The 17271-nt window shown below is 42.1% G+C and overlaps 1 protein-coding gene across 1 annotated transcript; it reads right to left on the bottom strand.

Annotated features, from left to right (window-relative positions):
- Positions 1–277: 277 nt before the first annotated feature.
- On the bottom strand, positions 278–14651 carry igsf10 (immunoglobulin superfamily, member 10). The gene is made up of 9 exons (XM_078246022.1): positions 14413–14651; positions 12354–12483; positions 11397–11787; positions 9252–10037; positions 7128–9017; positions 5398–7020; positions 4074–4977; positions 2870–3236; positions 278–2790 (listed from the first exon to the last, which is right to left on the bottom strand). Exons 1-9 carry the CDS (start codon positions 14613–14615, stop codon positions 1258–1260), a joined length of 7827 nt encoding a protein of 2608 aa, XP_078102148.1. The 5' UTR covers positions 14616–14651; the 3' UTR covers positions 278–1257.
- Positions 14652–17271: the final 2620 nt, after the last annotated feature.

The raw sequence follows: 17271 nt of genomic DNA, 5'->3' as shown, positions 1-17271 counted from the left end.
GGTCCTGCACATTGAAGAGCTGGGTAAAGAAATATTTTTACAGCTGGAGAGGTAAAACTATGCGTGTCTGGAAGATTTCTACTGCAGCCAGAGCCATAACCTCCTCCTGCAGGGTGAGGTACAACTTGATAAGCCTAATGGCTGTCATTACAACAGCAGCATAAAAGCCTACTAGTACTAGTTCTGTGTACATTCAACAGCGATGTTTCATTTATTTGACACGTCTAATTTAAAAGGATTTTGGTGTATCTTATAGTAAAATAAAAAACATTAAAAAGACATGAACCATGTTTTATTTTTAATTTCATTTTGTCTCCTATACTTTGATAAAGTAGATACTACAAATAGATATACATATACTGTATTATTACAGATAAGCATAATGTATAACATTACTGTAAATTCTTGTGTACAACACAATAGTGTGTTTTTTATTGTTTTGAAAATGCACTGAATAGACATAAAGTAATCTGCTTCAAACTGTCATCAAAATATAAAAATTATAATAAAGAAATCAGATCTGATAAAAGCACTGTACTGTCTATGCAGATATGTATCCAGTGTAAAACAAGCCGTATATATATATATATATATATATTTGAACAAATCCATTTTCTTCCACTTTGTAATTCGATGAATTGGTCTTGAAAGATACTTTACTATAAACTTTTCCTGTTGTCTTTTTCATTTGCGGTTAAACAACAAAGCACTGTTTCATGACAGCAGCAGCTTCTTGCCAATGTCTGAAGGGAATCTAAAGCCTCTTCGGCGCCTTTTTTTTATTTCGTTCAATCTGTTACACCATTTTTTTGCCCCTCTCTGTATGTGCTGTAATAATATACATATGTGTGGCTAGCAACGCCTGGTCAGAGGAATCACTTTAAGTTTGACTCTATGCACTGGCCCTTTTGCTCCCATGAGAACCACCCCAAATGAAAACCACCTATGATTTTCCAGACCCCCAGTTCCAAAGTTACAATAACAACTTTCTAGCCCCAGGCTGTGTTTTCTAGTTAAAGAAAACACATTTTTCTACTATAAAATCTGTTTCCTATATCTTCTTGTGCTCTGTTTATTTTTTTAATTCACATTTGTCACTTTTTGTCACTTTTTTACACTAATAATATTCCACAAGCTGTAACCCTCACAAATCCACGTGAGAAAACATGCACTGTACCTCGTAGACACAAGGGACTGAGTGTCTGGTAATATTTACATTCGGATATGCCACCGTCCTCCCCCAGTCTTGTCTCTTTCTCACAATATATGTACATATGCGAGCTTTGAGTCTGTACCCAGGTGGTTCTTGGCCAGGCACTTGTATGTGCCAGAGTCAGAAGCTGTGGGCCGCTGAATGATAAGTGTGCCCTGAGGGTGGAGCAGTTCGCTACCCATAGGTCGGCCCTGTTGTGCCGCTGACAGAACTGAACGATCGGGCAACTCCCAGCTGATCTCTGGCTTGGGGATCCCAATGGCAGCGCAGTTGAGCTGGATAGGTGTTCCGGTCACTGCCCTCACACTGGGAGGTGGCCCTGTTGTGATCCGTGGAGGGTAGGCGATGATAATAACAGGGACAGCTAGCACAGCCTCTCCAGCATCGCTCCGAGCCCTGCAGATGTAGTTCCCTCGGTCGTGGAGAGTTGTATCCTGAACGACCAAAGTACCATTCTCTAGTAACTGGTAGCGCCCGAGGACTTGAGGCCGAGTAAGAGTGTGGCCACCAGGAATGGTCCAGTAGATTCTGGGTGTTGGACTTCCATCAGATAGACAATGAAGGAAGAGAGGTTCTCCAGACACACTGCGTATGATGCCCCTAGGCCTTGTCAGGATATAAGGCTTCTGCCCGACATCCAAAATGATTAGCTTCTCTATGTAGCCCATTAAATTCTTGGCACCACAGCGGTACTTCCCAGCATCTTCTTTGCGAGGGTTGTAGATGACTAAAGTCCCATTCTTAACTAGGTGGTGGCCACCAGTAAACCGTGTTCCGTTAGGCAAAGTCCAAGTGATCTCTGGCATTGGGTATCCATCAGCAGAGCAGTTCAGAACTGTGGTTTTCCCAATCTGAGAGACAATACGTTCGTTATAGGGGTTCTTGAAAATCGGCCTTCGGAGTATACTGCTCACCTCGAGCTGCACCACCATTACTGCTTCTCCTCCATCATTCCTCGCCATGCAGATGAACTCGGCTGTATCAGTCGACCGCACGTTACGAATCTCTAATGTCCCATTATGGTAGACATTAATCCTGCTGCCAAAGTATGGTGCTGTCAGAAAGATGTTATCAGGCATAATCCAAGTGATACTAGGCTTGGGATTGCCCTCAGCTTTACAGTCTATTAATTTCCTGGAGTATTTAGCAGCTACATCTTTGATTACAGTCCTGTTCTGCCGGTAACCATTGATCACTGGTGGATTCCCTTCTATATCAAGCTTGTAGACTTTTCTATTTTCTCCAGCAGGGTTTCGAGCCATACAAACATACTCCCCAGCATTGATAAGCTTCACATCTCTGATATCCAGGGAGCCATTGACATGCATTAGGTAGAGTTCATTAGATGCTGCAATAACATCGTTGGTGGGCAGCATCCACAGGATCTTGGGTTTGGGCTCCCCAAGTGCTTCACAGTCAAAGCGGACGTTCCCTCCAGGCTTCACCCTGGCATATGTCTGGCTGGTTGGACGTATCCTGGGGGCAGCGGTCACCACAGTGATATGTAAATGCATCTCATCCTTGCCCACCTGGTTCTCAGCAAAGCAGGTGTAGTCCCCTTCCTCTGACATTCCAACCTGGAGAAGCACAACACAGTGATGTAAATTCTTTTGAAAATGTATGCGTCATTGAGGAGAATGACATGCAATTGCATACCTGGTTTAGGTAGAGAGTTCCATTGTCAAAAAGTGTATAGCGTCGTGCTCGTCCTCCTCCACTGCTGGCATCAGACTGAAGAGCGCTGTTGACAACTCTACCGTCTGGTAGACCCCAGGAGATCTCTGGCTTTGGTGCTCCTGATGCTTTACAGTCGACCTTAAAGTCATTACCGTAGGGTACCTGCTTCTTCCCATAGAGCTTCGGCTCTATCTTGGCTGGCTTCATTGACACGCTGACCTTCATGAGTTGGAGATCATCACCAATTTTGTTTCGTGCCACACAGAGATAGTCTCCAGCATCTTTATCGCTCACAGTGCTAACAATAAGAGTACCATTATCCAGAACCTGAATTCTGCTGCCCATCCTGAAAAAATACATGACAGAAATAAGATAGACTTAGTAATTGGAGAGGAAAGAATAAAGCCTGATCAAATATAAGTAAGCAGAGTTCATATAGTGTGACCTTTGTTTCATTTCGTACAATTAAATTCGTCACAGTTCTACAAAACGTCTTATGCTTTCACACATCACAGTCATCTCCATAATAACAGCAAATCATTTTTATATTCCTGCATTAAAATAGAATCCACTGGGAAACCACATAAAATAAAACTCAAATGAGAACATTGTGGTTGCAAAGAAAGTCTTCAAATAGTTGAATAAAAATGAACACAAACGGTGGAAAACTTAATTACTGAATACTTACAGCAAAACATGTACATAAACTCACTTAGGAGGTTAAAGAGACTAATGATTTTATGAACTGACCAGTAAACTGAGCCAAGGCCTTGGCAACGGATCGAAAAATACTACAAGGCATTGTAGTCATTTTGAAAATATTTCCAGTGTCAGCTGAGAATATGCAGTATTTATGGAGATGGTTCTGAAGCTGATGTAGCAAGTTGGTAAAGCTTCAGATGAGTAACCATCACATCAAAACACTGACATGATGGTCAATGCAGGAAACTAAAAATGACCAAACATACTTATTACTAAATCCTGAAGTGAAGAAGTATGATCCCCTGAAAACAATAAAGCTTTTTTTTGGAAGTTCTGCATGGCCTTAAAACTGTTAAGAAATGTTGAGTCTGTTTTGTCCAAAATGTTAGTAATGTTTGTTTTAGCTTTTACTCATAAGTTCGCTGTAAATGCTTCTATCAATTCTTCTGTGCATTACTACCACTGATCGAGGGATTTTTACCTGTGCCACTGGTCCACCACAGCTTTAGAGGGCAGCCTCCAGATGATCCTGGGTTTAGGGTCTCCTGTAGCTGAACAGTTTAGTCTCAGCTGGTCCCCGAAGAACAACACTGTCATGCGTTGGGATGTCTCCACTATTTGAGGTGCAGACTCTTGCCTCTCTACTGTTAGAGTCACCACCCTTCTCTCTGAGCCAGTAGAGCTGGTAGCAATACATTCATATTTGCCGCTGTCTGCTGGAGTCATATCCTTAATGTGAAGGGTTCCATTCCAATACACTGATATCCTTGTGTCTCTGGCAGGTCTGTAAGGCCGTACCAGTGACCCATCATGGAGGACCCAGTGAATAGTAGGCTGAGGGCTGCCCTGGCCAGTGCAGGGTAGCCACATGTCTCGGCTTACACCCGCTTTCACCTGTTGCCGTTTCTCCTCCACGATACCTGGGGGAGCTGCCACCACCTGCAGTCGGACTGTAGCAGTATCAGCTCCAGCTGGATTACTGGCGATGCATTTGTAATGACCTCTGTCATAAACAGACACCTGCTCAATGACCAGAGTCCCCTCAGCAGATACGGATACCCTTCCCTTCTCTTTGTTTTGACCCCTGACCTGGGTTCGGTTGGCCAGGATCCAGGATATCATGGGTGTGGGCCGACCCTCTGCTTTACATTTCATCTCCACAGTGTTTCCTGCATGAGACTTTATCTCACGCATTTTTGCCTCCATGATGCGTGAGGGGTAGGCCACCACAGAGAGGGTGACAAGAAGTTTATCTGATCCATGATCATTCTCAGCTAGACAGATGTACTGGCCACGGTCTTTAATGTTGGCATTCTGGATCGACAGTGTGCCATTGCTCAACACCTCAAACTTGCCCATCCTCCCCTTAACAGTAACGGTGCTTCCTGAAGGAGAGAGAAAGAGAATTTCTTCTAAGAAACATCCTAAAACATTTATAACATTACTAAGACAAATGTCCAGATTCAAAATTCTGATTCATACATATAAGTTAATAATAAAACAGACATGGATTATACAAAATTGCCCTAATACAATGTCACAACAACATACAGTATTTCCCAATCCTTTTGTCAAATAGAAGAACCAACACTGTGCTCCGTGCTCTTTCAAATATGAAAAACATTACAGTTGCCTCACTGAATTTCATTTACATTTAGCATTACCATTCCTACATATTGCTTATAGCTGCACCTGAATATAAAGAAGCAGTTTTCAAATGGCTTTTAAAAACATGTTTACTCTACACTCTAAACCTTTTCTATTGTTTTTCTAAATGATAACAATTGATAAAATATTTTCTTTACCTGTAGTTGCGGAGAATCGTTTCCAGGTTATAGCTGGCTGAGGGTTTCCAACAGCCTCACATGGCAGGAAAGCATCTGAGTTAGATAACACGGTGAAGCTGGCTGCATTGCCCCCAACTATCTTTGGTTTGTTCATCATGACCTTTGTAGTGGGCTCAAAACCAGCAATATTGGCACGTGTAGCTTCATTGCCAGTGAGATGATTATAAACACTTGAGATGGCATTGTGTTTGCCTATGTTGTTGTATGGGGCAGGGGTGTTAGTGTATCCCTGCTTAGCTGTAAGAATGGTCTTCGTATCAAGGCCTTTATCTGCACTGTCTCTGGCACCACTGCTCTGCACAGTAGGTCTGAGTCTCCTCATTGGTGGCCTACGAGTGGCGTGACCGGTGTTCCTCTGTGTTGGTGGTCTGATGTTGCTGTGGACTTTGGGTTGCGCTGTTGTGTCAGGCACTTTTGTGGTAATTGGCATAAATGTGGTGGTGGAGGTAAATGTGGTTGAAGGGATCAAAGGTGCCTTGGTTGTAGTATAGGCTGTTAAACTGCTAGATGTACTCCAGCCAAATTCCTCATATAAGTCAGTCTCCTCCTTTGATATTTGGGCAGTGGCAACAACTACTGGAGTTCTGTCCTCTTTCCTAGATGGTGTGTAAAGGGGCTTATAAAGTGAAACAGTCCGTTGTGGTAGTGTGGTTGCCTCCATTGTAGTTCCCATAGTTAAAGTTAAAACCTCAGTTGTAGGGTGAAATTTAGTGATTGCAGGTTTCTTGAAGGGTCTCCTGCCCCTTAAGGGCCTTCTTCTCCGCCCTTGCTGTCGTCTTGTCCCACCAGGCCTCTGTCTGATTATTAACCAGTTATCAGCTAGTCCCCCAGACCCAGATAATAAGGCTTCATCAGGATTTTCAATTGAAGGAGGTTTGACAGTAGGTGGGGAAGGTAGAGTATGTGATTCTGGTGGCGTTTCAGCAGTGGTGGCAGACTTGGAGTAATATGATGGACTGGTAGAAGTTAAATAGTGAAAGCTGGGTCGCAATGTTGTGAACTCAAAATCTGCAGAGGACAAGTCTCTGTAGTCATCATCTAATGAGCCCTCCTCGCTCACTGTGTGTCTGGATGGGGACAGGGTCTCAGGTTCAGGAAGGGAGTTTGTGTTGGTGGTGGACAGAGCAGCAGGGGTTGTGGTTGGGGTCACTGTTGTAGTTTCAGCTGTAGTTGAGGTTTTTCGGGTGATGGATGGCTTCCTTAGCCTGCTCAGTATATTTCCCCTCTCCTTGCTTCCAAACAGCTCATTCCATGGAATTCTTCCACGGATAATCTTAGAGACGGTTGTAGTAGTGATAGTGGTGGAGACTGACGATTCTTTATTTGTGGTCAAAAATGGATCCATTGTAGGGTCAAACTCAGGGGCATCAGCAGAGGTCATGTAGCCACTGGAAACATCTGGCCTAGACTCTGTATGGGTGAAGGGGGCATTTGAAGTAATGTAATAGTTTTTGGTAGAAGCTGCAGTTTTTTGTGTGGAGCCAGGTCTCTCTGTTCTGTGTAAAGATGAACTGGAGGTAGCTGTTGGTGTGACCACCTGCAGATCAGTGGTTGCTGTCTTCTTTTTGTCTTCATCACAGTCTGAGGAAAAAAAAGGAAACAGATATACAAGATATCAGGTAAAGAGGCACACAGTAAACAATGAAGCAAAACTTGGCTCTGTTTGCTTACAAAACAAGGCTGCTTACCTGTGGTCAGTTCAACTCTATAAGGCACTGTGACATTCCCTTCTTTCTTTGATGAGGGCTGTTTAAGTTTATTGATCAAGGACTGTATGTTGGTGATCCTGTTGGGTTTAATTATCCTCCTGCGGCCTTGGAAGGTCCTCCTACGGCCCCCTCCTCTGCTGTTCTTGTGAGGGATGATTTGGATCTGCTGCCGGGAGATGATAGTGGATCCTGCAGGCAGGCGTGGGGATTTGATTGTCTGGGTCGTGTGGAAGGTTATCTCATCTTGCTGTCTCTCTGTGGCGGTGACGGCTGTGAATGTCGTCTGGCTTTCTGGGTCTGTGGATGTGTGAATGACTAGCTCCACTGGGCCTGGGCCATCCCTCATTGGAGTGACATGAGGGTCTGTGGTAAATGATAGAGCCGCCCCAGTGGACGTCTCAGGCTCTGCAGGTTGTTCTCCTGAGAACTGGAGCTGAGTTTCTTCTGAAGTGTCTGTTACAGTAAGTTGGAGAGTGACTGGGAGCTGGCTTAAGCCTGGATTGGAAGCTCTTTCCAGAGCATAAAGTTCAGTGGTCTCATCAAAACCAAAGAGGCCTGCGTTGTGTGAAACTGTGTTATATGGTGTAACTGCATCACCTTGACTTTTAATCCTTTCTGTTGGATGGTGTGTGAATGTGAACTTCATCGGTGTAGAATCTGACTGCATATATGACTCTGTTGTTGGTGTGTTTTTATTTTCAGACACTTGACTTATATCAATGTGATTGTCTACTCTGGATTCCATGCCAACTGTTTGATGTGCCCCCATTGTTGCTAAATTACTATCCTGACTTGTCTGTGTGGTAGTTATAGTTTCAGGCTGCCTGTTCTCTTGTCCAAATACTCTACCTTTCTGTGGATTATCTGTAGTTGGTTTAACTATCTTTGGCATAATGATGACATGATCTTCCTTATGATCCTCACCAGAGCCGATTTCCCCATCACCAGAAAGACCAGTGTTTGAGTCTTCATATTGTACCTCCTCTTTCTCTGTGCCAGTCTTTATTCTCGATCCATCTTGAGCCTTTTTCATTAGTTCAGCAAATTTCTGTGGGTCCACTTTCCTGGAAGCTTTATCAAACACCCTACTACTCCAGATGCGTCTGTTGCCGACTGTCCCCCTCCTTCTCTGTCCCAGTCTACCTCCTCCAGCCTGTGACCTGAGTCTGGGGTAAGGTCGATCTGAGGTGATGGTCCTGGATTCCTGACTAGTTCTGTCTGAGGGACTGGAAGAGGGCATTTCATTGAGTGTGAGCGTGTTTTCAGTCAAGCTCATGTCAACCTTGTCCTCCATTTTGACCCCTGATCCCTCACTGTCCAAAACCGTCACCTTTTCAGTCGTTTCTCCAGTCACTGTCACCTGAGACACGAGCAGATCAACTCCCAGGTGATTAGAAACCAAACACCTATAAAATCCTCTGTCCCTTGCTGTGAGACCCTGAATCACCAAGGTTCCATTCTCATACACTTTCCTGTTCCCATGAGACTTGTCCAGTACTGAGTGGTCAGGGAGGACCCACTGTGCCAAGGCCTCAGGACTCCCTGAAGAACTACAGTCAAGAACCAGTTTTTCACCCAGTGGCCTTGAGAGTTGGACACCGTTGATCTCCGCTTCTTCCACATCAGGGGACAGAACTGTCACTCGAAAGACAAGGATATCTGCATCCAGGTAGTTTGTGGTGATGCACCGGTAGAGGCCAGTGTCTGAAGCATCTGCGCCCCGCAGAGTGAGCTTCCCATCAGCAGAAATGATGATCCTCCTGTCCTCACTGGCGTAAGGAGCTCTGACCTTACTTCCATCTGGTAAAATCCACTCCAACAAAGGCTTTGGCTCACCCCAGATTTGACAGCTCAATTGCACCACGCCACCTATGTTACAAATAAAATAAATATTTTATTACCGTTATTATTATCAGTGGATTCTTATGCATCAGTTAAAGCAACATTATGTAACTTTTCCCGCTTCGGTCCCCCTACAGGTTGTCTCATTGGAACTACAGCTGCAGCTAAAAGTTACCTAGTGTTGCTTTAAGAGATTATTTATTTCATGTAGACTGAAGTAAAGGTCAAAGCAGCAATTAAGCATTGATCTCTAACTCCCACCTGTAAGTACAGTGTGCTCAGTCTTGGTTTGATTATCTCGCTTGATCATGGTCCAGGAATAATGGTCCTTCTTAGGTGATGTGTTTTCCACACGTAGGTTGACCGCAGACTGGTACTTAATGTGCAGAGTAGAGAAAGTGGTAGTAGTGCGGTCAAGCTGGAAGCTCACCTCTCCCTGCAACAACCATGCAGGGGAGGCTTTAATCTCAGCCTCAATGTTTGTGTGAATTCCTTCCTCTCCCTCCTTTGTTTTCATCTGACTATACCTGTATACCATTTCTGGGCTTCTGGCCAGCATTACGCCCCTCTCCATTGTCATGGGAGAGTCACTGTAGGTGGCCAGGATTTGCCAAAGCTGCTGTATGTGTTCATAGTCAATGTTACACACCAAATATGCAGTTATGCCAGCTGTAAGCAGAGTGACATTCTTTCCCTCCTCCTCCTCCTCCTCCTCCTCCTCCTCCAAGGTTTGTGTCAAGTTCTCAAAAGCAGAGGGCCTCTGGACAGTGCAGGATAGACTGGCATCATTGTGAAACTGGTCTGTCAGCTTCATTTGTATGGAGCCTAATGGGGCAATGAAGTCCTTGGGGGAAACTGGAGTAAAGTCCCCCTCATTCAGGCTGATGTTTTTCTGCTTTAGATGGGGTTGGATCCAGGGTTTGGTACAAGTGAAGGCAACACCGGGGAGAAGGGATAGAGGTCTGTTGTGGTAAGGGGCAGGATTTTCACAAATAGGACACAGCTGGCCTCTTGGATATGTCCTGTCTCGCTTGCATTTCAGCACACCTGGAAACATTTAAATCAAGTGTGTAATACTGTTTAGTTGGTTGCATGTCAAAAAAAAAAAAAAAACATTTACAGTTTCCACATTATGGGCCAGCCAAACCCAAACTGATCAGTGAAATTTATGAACCAGAAAAGATCATCATCATACAGCATTGTAATTTATGAGTTAACTTTTACATTAGCCAAGTCATGAATGAATGGTATAACTTGTGCTCCTCCGTGTCTTTAGTGTTTTCTGTAGCCCTAGAAGAAGAAATGATCTCTGCCTCCAGTGAGGTCTCTGCAAAGATTTATGTTTCCTTTGGATATGCCTTTCTTGCTTTGATTACAATTCCATGCAGTATTAATAAAAAAAACAAAAAAACATTTTAAAAGTCTAAGTAGAATAATCTATTAGTTAGCAACATTTGGCATTTTGTGAATTTGCAGGAACATGTGTTATTAACCACCCAGCCAAATTTGAATGATTAAGAAATCTAGAAAGCTGGAATAAAGGTATCAGTATCACATCAAACTAGATGACCTAAGGATCCCATTGGCACCAACCGTGTAATGCTAGCTTGTTGGAAAGGGGGCTAAATAAGACAAACTGCGATCCAGGTTGTCACAGAGAGACACTCAGCGGCAATGTTTAGATGGTGAGTTTCAGTTAGAGTGATTGATTATCGTGTTTTATTGATGGTATTAGTTTACACAGTATCACCCTGTAATTGTGCATTATGCAATAGATTTAATAGTGGTCGTAACATAAGTTTAATAGTAGTTCTGACTGCTGCTTCTAATAGTTTTGGAAATGTATCCAGACATACTGTATATCGTGGCTGCGATTGCAGATGTGCATATCATATATAACTGGACTATTGGCTTTTGGCAGAGGTCTGCCAACCTAGTTCATGCATGTATTCATTAGACTGAAAAAGCTAAGAGAGCTTGCCGAACATAGTGAACTGGCGCCGCTCACACGAGAGTGAAGAAAACAACACTGATGCTATGTGCTCTAACGTTAGTAGTTACATCCTTTTTATATAGTAGGGGAGAGGTTATGTTAAGGATGACTCCAGTGTGTCATCAAACCATGATTTCAGGCCGCCCAAAAGATCCTGGACACAGACATGGTAAAAAACAGTTTAACGGTCTAACTCCACAATTCAGTACTACACAGTTTACAGACTTTTCACGTTTTCAACAATTATTTTCTAACATGTATAATGTGTTCAGAAAGAAATCAATGCCTTAAGAAAGATTTCCTCATTACGAAAGAAGGGGTTGTCTTCCCTTGTACACAAGCATGTAAATCTGTCTGCCTGCTTTCAGACTATTCCAAAGCAACACACACACACACACACACACACTCCTCACCTGTGTTCCTCTGTGCCCACACTGAGAACCACGTCATACGACAATCACATGTCCATGGGTTGCCATGAAGGAAGAGGTTCTCTAACTGGCTGCAGCCTGAGAAGATGTTTTCAGGCAGCGTGGTGAGGAGGTTGTCTGACAGGTGGATGTTTCTTACTGAGGACAGCTTGAACACCTGGCTGTGTCTCAGTGTGATGAATGTGTCTGGGTGGAGCTGCTGGAGGTGGTTACCCTCCAGATGGACCAACTGTAGTTTGGTTAGGCCATAGAAAGCCTCTGGGCTGATGAACTCAATGTGGTTGTGGTCCATGTGGAGTCTCAGCAGACTGTCCAGGCCCTTGAACGTCTCTTTTTTGATTTCCTTTACTTTATTAAAGGACATCTTCAAGACCTGTGAGAAGATGATTGAGAAGTTGGAGTTTGTCAAAAGAACGTTGATTTAAGACTATTAACACACAACGGCACATTATTGAGGGATACCATGAAATGTTGTCAAGACAGCAGAATAATTATTTAGTCTGGAAAAGTGCAAGCAATCAGTTATTGGAGAGTAACCTTTATACAAAATAAATGAAATATAATGCAATCCACTATGAAAGCCCCATAATAATGCTCTCCTTGTGAAGTTTGTTGAGTTTATTTTTTTAAATTTCTGAGCTCTTAAATGTCTGAGTCTGTAGCTTGTGGTGCTGATGTACTGTACTGTGTTATACTGTGATACTGTACTGATATTTTATCCATCATTTATAAATCCAATTATGTGAAGATCAAACATCAGTGGAAGTAACATTGTACATCCTTGATATCATCATGCACAAGTACTGAACTAAACCATAGGATACTGGCAGGCTTTTCACACTACTGTCTTTGATATTCCAGTACAGTGAACTTGTATTCCAATATTACAAGACAGGACTGTAATCTGTTCACAAGAGACTGACAAAAATATGATTTTACCTGTAAAGACCTGAGGTCTTGGAAGGCTCGGTCGTCAATACTGTGGATAGTGTTGCTATGCAGCATCAACAACTCTAAGTTCTCAAGTCCTGAAAGATCGTTTTCTCTCAAGACAGTTATACTGTTGTACCTAAAGGCAGAGAAACAAAAAACAGACTCCAGCTTATTGGCTCAAATGTACCACATACTATTTTATGGAAGTTAAGGAAAAATGAAAACAGTCTCATTTTCAAGCACTGCACAAGTGTTTTCAATTACTCTTCCAGATTAGATCTCTGCTCAGGTTGAAAATCAGAGAGCTACGCTGGTACATCATTGATGACATTACCTTTAATATTGACATATTGGATATCAGTGCTGGGCTTTATACTTGTTACCGATCTAGCTAAGAAATGTGTTACTTTAATCATCGCTTCCTTTCACAATCAGAAAAAAACAGAAAATATTAACTTATTTTTATATTATTATTTATTTAGTTATAATTTATTTAATAATACATTAACTTCTTGTGACAAAGGATTAATATCCATTAGTACTAGTATCCAACTAGTAATTATAATAGTATTTTAAAGAACATGCTTTATAGTTTTATTTTTTCAACACTGTTCAATAATCTCTTACTTCACCATGCATTTGTGGCATGCTTTTGGTGTAAAGTACTATATATATATATATATATATATATATATATATATATATATATATACTAAACATTTAGTATTTTCCAAAAGGATTTGTTTTGAAGTATGGAGGTACTTTAGTTAAAGGTCCTGCACTCCCACACAGATGTTTTGAGTTGAACTGGCTTATTAGACCTCTCCTCAGGTTTAACTTGGGCAGGGTTACATTGGGAATTATGCGAGGTCACCAGAGTAGAAATAGCGTAGAAATAAAAATGGTACAGGTCTAAGTTTTAAGAGGTAAAAACCTCAGCAACACTTATACAACTTTATTGTAAGACCAACACATTTCGGCTTGTGGCCTCAGGATGACCCTGATGAAGGCCACAAGCCAAAAGGTGTCATACTACAAGTGTTACTGAGTTGTGACCTCTTCAGACTTCTTTCCCTTCTCCATGCACATTGGAAGTAGGTGAACTTGTGACAGAAACCCCAACTCTACTTCTTATGGTCTAGGTTTTCCCTCCCTGACAGGTAACAAGAGACGGGAATCAGACACAAACTATACACTACATGCCCACACAGTGATGAATGTTGGTATTTCCTGCCGTGACAAGTCAATCTGTGTGAAAAGGTCTTGAGGGATCTAATCAGGGGGATTAAGTGAAAACACCTGTGGGGGTGTAACATACCTGTGTAGCCTACAATATCTTGAAAAGGTGAAGACAAAAGCTTTTAGAATCTGTTTATGTTTTTAAAATTGGCAACCTGAGGAAACACTGCACAAACTTAATATAACTCTCCGTAGGCTACGGTAATTTAATAAAATGTTTACCTGGAGCACCATGTTTCATATTTCTGGGAGGCTAGCTATTAGCTAATAGCACAGAAACTAGCTAGTGGCTACAGGACAGGTCGGGACTTTGGCTCTTCATCGGCGAGGGGAAACCGACCAGAGAGGCTAGCTGTGGCAGTTTTGCCGAGCTGAGAATCCAGTCGCGAGTAGCTAGCTGGTAGTTGTTGTAAAATCTGCATTATAGCTAAAAATGAATAGGTTTGCTAACGTTAGTTAAATGGGCTATTTGCTAAAGCTAACCTTAGCTAACCTTCACATATTTAGCCTGAGTTCATGTTAGCGTGTTAACCTCCCTTAAATTTGAGTTAAATTAAGGTTACTAACGTTAGTTGGTCAAAACATTATTTCTGTCTTTTTTGACAGTTACTTCCTTTACTACCAGTGATGGTAGCTAAATGGCTTTGTTAGTTTAAACTCTGAAAAGCCAGTAGCTAACATTAGTTTTTTTGCAATGTTATTCCTGCTTATAACTATTTTGCAGCTGACAATCTGTGGTTTAAATCAATCAATAAAAAAATGGTCTTCCCCCAGAGTATCTGCAGTTCTCCAATCATCTGAGCTGGAAAAAAAAGCGAAAGCTCACCCGAGGTTGATTCTTTCCACAGCTGGCTGGATGTGGTCAGGTATTGCGGTCAAGTATCTGAAGGTGCAGTGCAGTTCAGTGGGGACGTAGCAGGCGCATGATTTGGGGCAGTCACCGCTCGACGGCAGCACAGCAGCCAAGACCAACAGAGCCTTCAGCAGCCACCTCCACAGGTATGAGGCGCTGCAGCCACACACACTCATTGTGCAAGGGCAAGGAGGGCTAGACGTAGTACTGGACCATTATGAAACCCACCTGGAGAGGGAAGCACGGCGTGTTAAGCGTTACTCCAATCATGAATACCAATGATAGATAGATAGATAGATAGATAGATATATAGCTAGATAGATAGATAGATAGAAGATGGATTGGCAGATAGATGGGTATATGAAACAACAAACTACATGGAGGCTAATTCATCTGAAAGTTGGATTATCCGACGCGGGTAAAGGCTAGATTAGTACAACGTTTTTCCCTGTAAATTTGCATCACGTCACTCAACTTTTATAGGCATTAAGGACATATTTTGATAGGGCAAACGTTGTTAGGATGGTAATAAATTCAAACTGAGAAAACGTCACATGCAAAATCTTATGCAAAGATAATAGCCTACATAGTCTGTCTATATACAATTGATATGCTATACAGATAATGCATTATATTGATAAGGCAGAAACATACATTTAAAAAATCTAAATTACCTACGGTTCAACGCACTTGAACAGCAGTAGAAAACGGAAGTGCTGCAATTATAATAATGTAATAATGTAAAAACCCAAATGGAAGAGTAGAAGGTCCACATTCAGTTTCAATAGTTCTCCAGTTTGATTCCTCAGACGAGTCCACTGTGTTTGAGACGCAGAGGTACGGGAGTCATTTCTGTATGAGCGCCTGCAGTGAGCGCACACTTTGGTCTCCTCCGCCCCCCCTGTAATCTGCTGTAATGTAATCCTAGAGTTACAGCAACCATGAAATACTCAGGAAAGTGGTCTGCTGGAGATACATGCATGCATCTAATAGACTGTTAAACTCCATCAAAAACTTGTCTGCCAAGACGATAATGTTTGATTTATGTTATTAAGTTTTAAAAGTTGTTTCTCACAGAAGCATGTAGGCCTACCTCTTACAAGATTAATCCAAATGCTTGATGGGATTTATTAGCTATAGCTTGTGAATTAGTTTATGCTTGATCTTGACTCTCTTATCATAATAAGTAGTACGATTTAAATGTGGACATGGTACGTTGCCCAGTGCTGTCTGCATCACAAACTCTTTGTTAAACTCTTTGTCGGATGAAAGCACCATGGGAAAGGACAAACATGTTAGAGATTAGCCCATTAAGCATTTTACTTTATTCTTTCTCACCAGATTTTGTTATGGTCTGCTTATGTTTAAAAAAACAAAACAACAACAACATTATTCCAGGCATGTGGGGGTCAGTTTTCTCTTATTCCAAAATCCAATTCTTTTGACTGGTTTGTTGAATTCCAAGAGTCCCTCTGTGCCCACAAATCAGCATATTTAGAGGCAAAGACTTTCCCTCCACATTCTGCTGTTAGTGGATATGTTAGAGGACTGACTCTTAACATCCAAGACCTTTCAGTTAAATTGAATATAATAATGGTGAATTCACAGCAGGTGTACAAGGGTATTGGTACTCTTTTGATATAGCGTAGCACCCCAAATGCCTACATTTTTAGATCTTCATCTTAAAATCAGCATGTCGTTTATTTGTGGGCGATTCACTGCGGCTGTCATCAACATTTCTTCCTCTCACGAGGCTGCTCGTTCACCACATCTTTCATCCACACCATTTACCCTCAACAACACACACACACACACACACACACACACACACACACACACACACACACACACACACGCCTGCACGCACGCACAGGCACATTTGCAGAGGGGAGAATTTTGGAATGTGCACTATCTTTAGTAACACAGAAGACTGTTAATGACTACAGTATAACCTTTCAGTCATATTCAAACCACAGAGGAACAAGCACAAGGATCTGAACTTCATTTTAAATGTGTTGGTGGACTAATAATTTGCATGGAATGAGGGTTTATGGGGATCCCTTTCATCAGTTACTTCAGGTCACAGGCTTGTTTACTTGAACATCTGGACAACACACCAACACTTGTGGACATGGACAACAACAACACCTTATCTTCTCTCCCTCACTGAAGCCTAGATCAGATTTCTTGCTTCTATACAGTACGTCATGCTTCTCACCCAGCAACAAAGAAGTATAATTGGTTTGTTCTAGCTGTTATTCTCTAAAACGTGTTACCATTGATTTACCAACAGTGATGAGAGAGGACTATTACTGTAATCCTATATTATCAGAGGCTTGTTGACAGCCACACATTTGATTCACTTACCAACTTCCATAACAGCTGGTGTTTGATACTCTCCCCAACATAATCTTGTATAATTATGTAGGATTTCATGCCTATTTCTAAATCCCATCAAAGTGGATTCGTTCTGCTAAATAGAGTAGAATGTTCTTTTTCTAGTAAGGCACATAGTAGAATTAATTACGTCTTGATCCAAGTCATCATTATAACTGAAGAGTTGAACCTCTTCTTAGAGATGGCAAATTGACAGTGACAACAGGGTCGAGGAGAAGAGATGATGGGACGAGCAAAGCGTGCGTGCGTGTGTGTGTGTGTGTGTGTGTGTGTGTGTGTGTGTGTGCGCGGCCAGTAAAAATGATTTGTTTGTTTGTGATTCTGCTGATCACAAAGTTGAATGTGGTCCATCTTTTTTCTTGCCAAGCAAACTGTTTCACATTGGCTTTCATTTACTCCAGATGATGGAGTACTACAAGGGCAGCTGCATTATTC

This window comes from Sander vitreus, chromosome 3 (genome assembly GCF_031162955.1).
Source record: "Sander vitreus isolate 19-12246 chromosome 3, sanVit1, whole genome shotgun sequence".
Lineage (NCBI taxonomy): Eukaryota > Metazoa > Chordata > Actinopteri > Perciformes > Percidae > Sander > Sander vitreus.
This window is presented reverse-complemented; position numbering and strand designations above follow the sequence as displayed.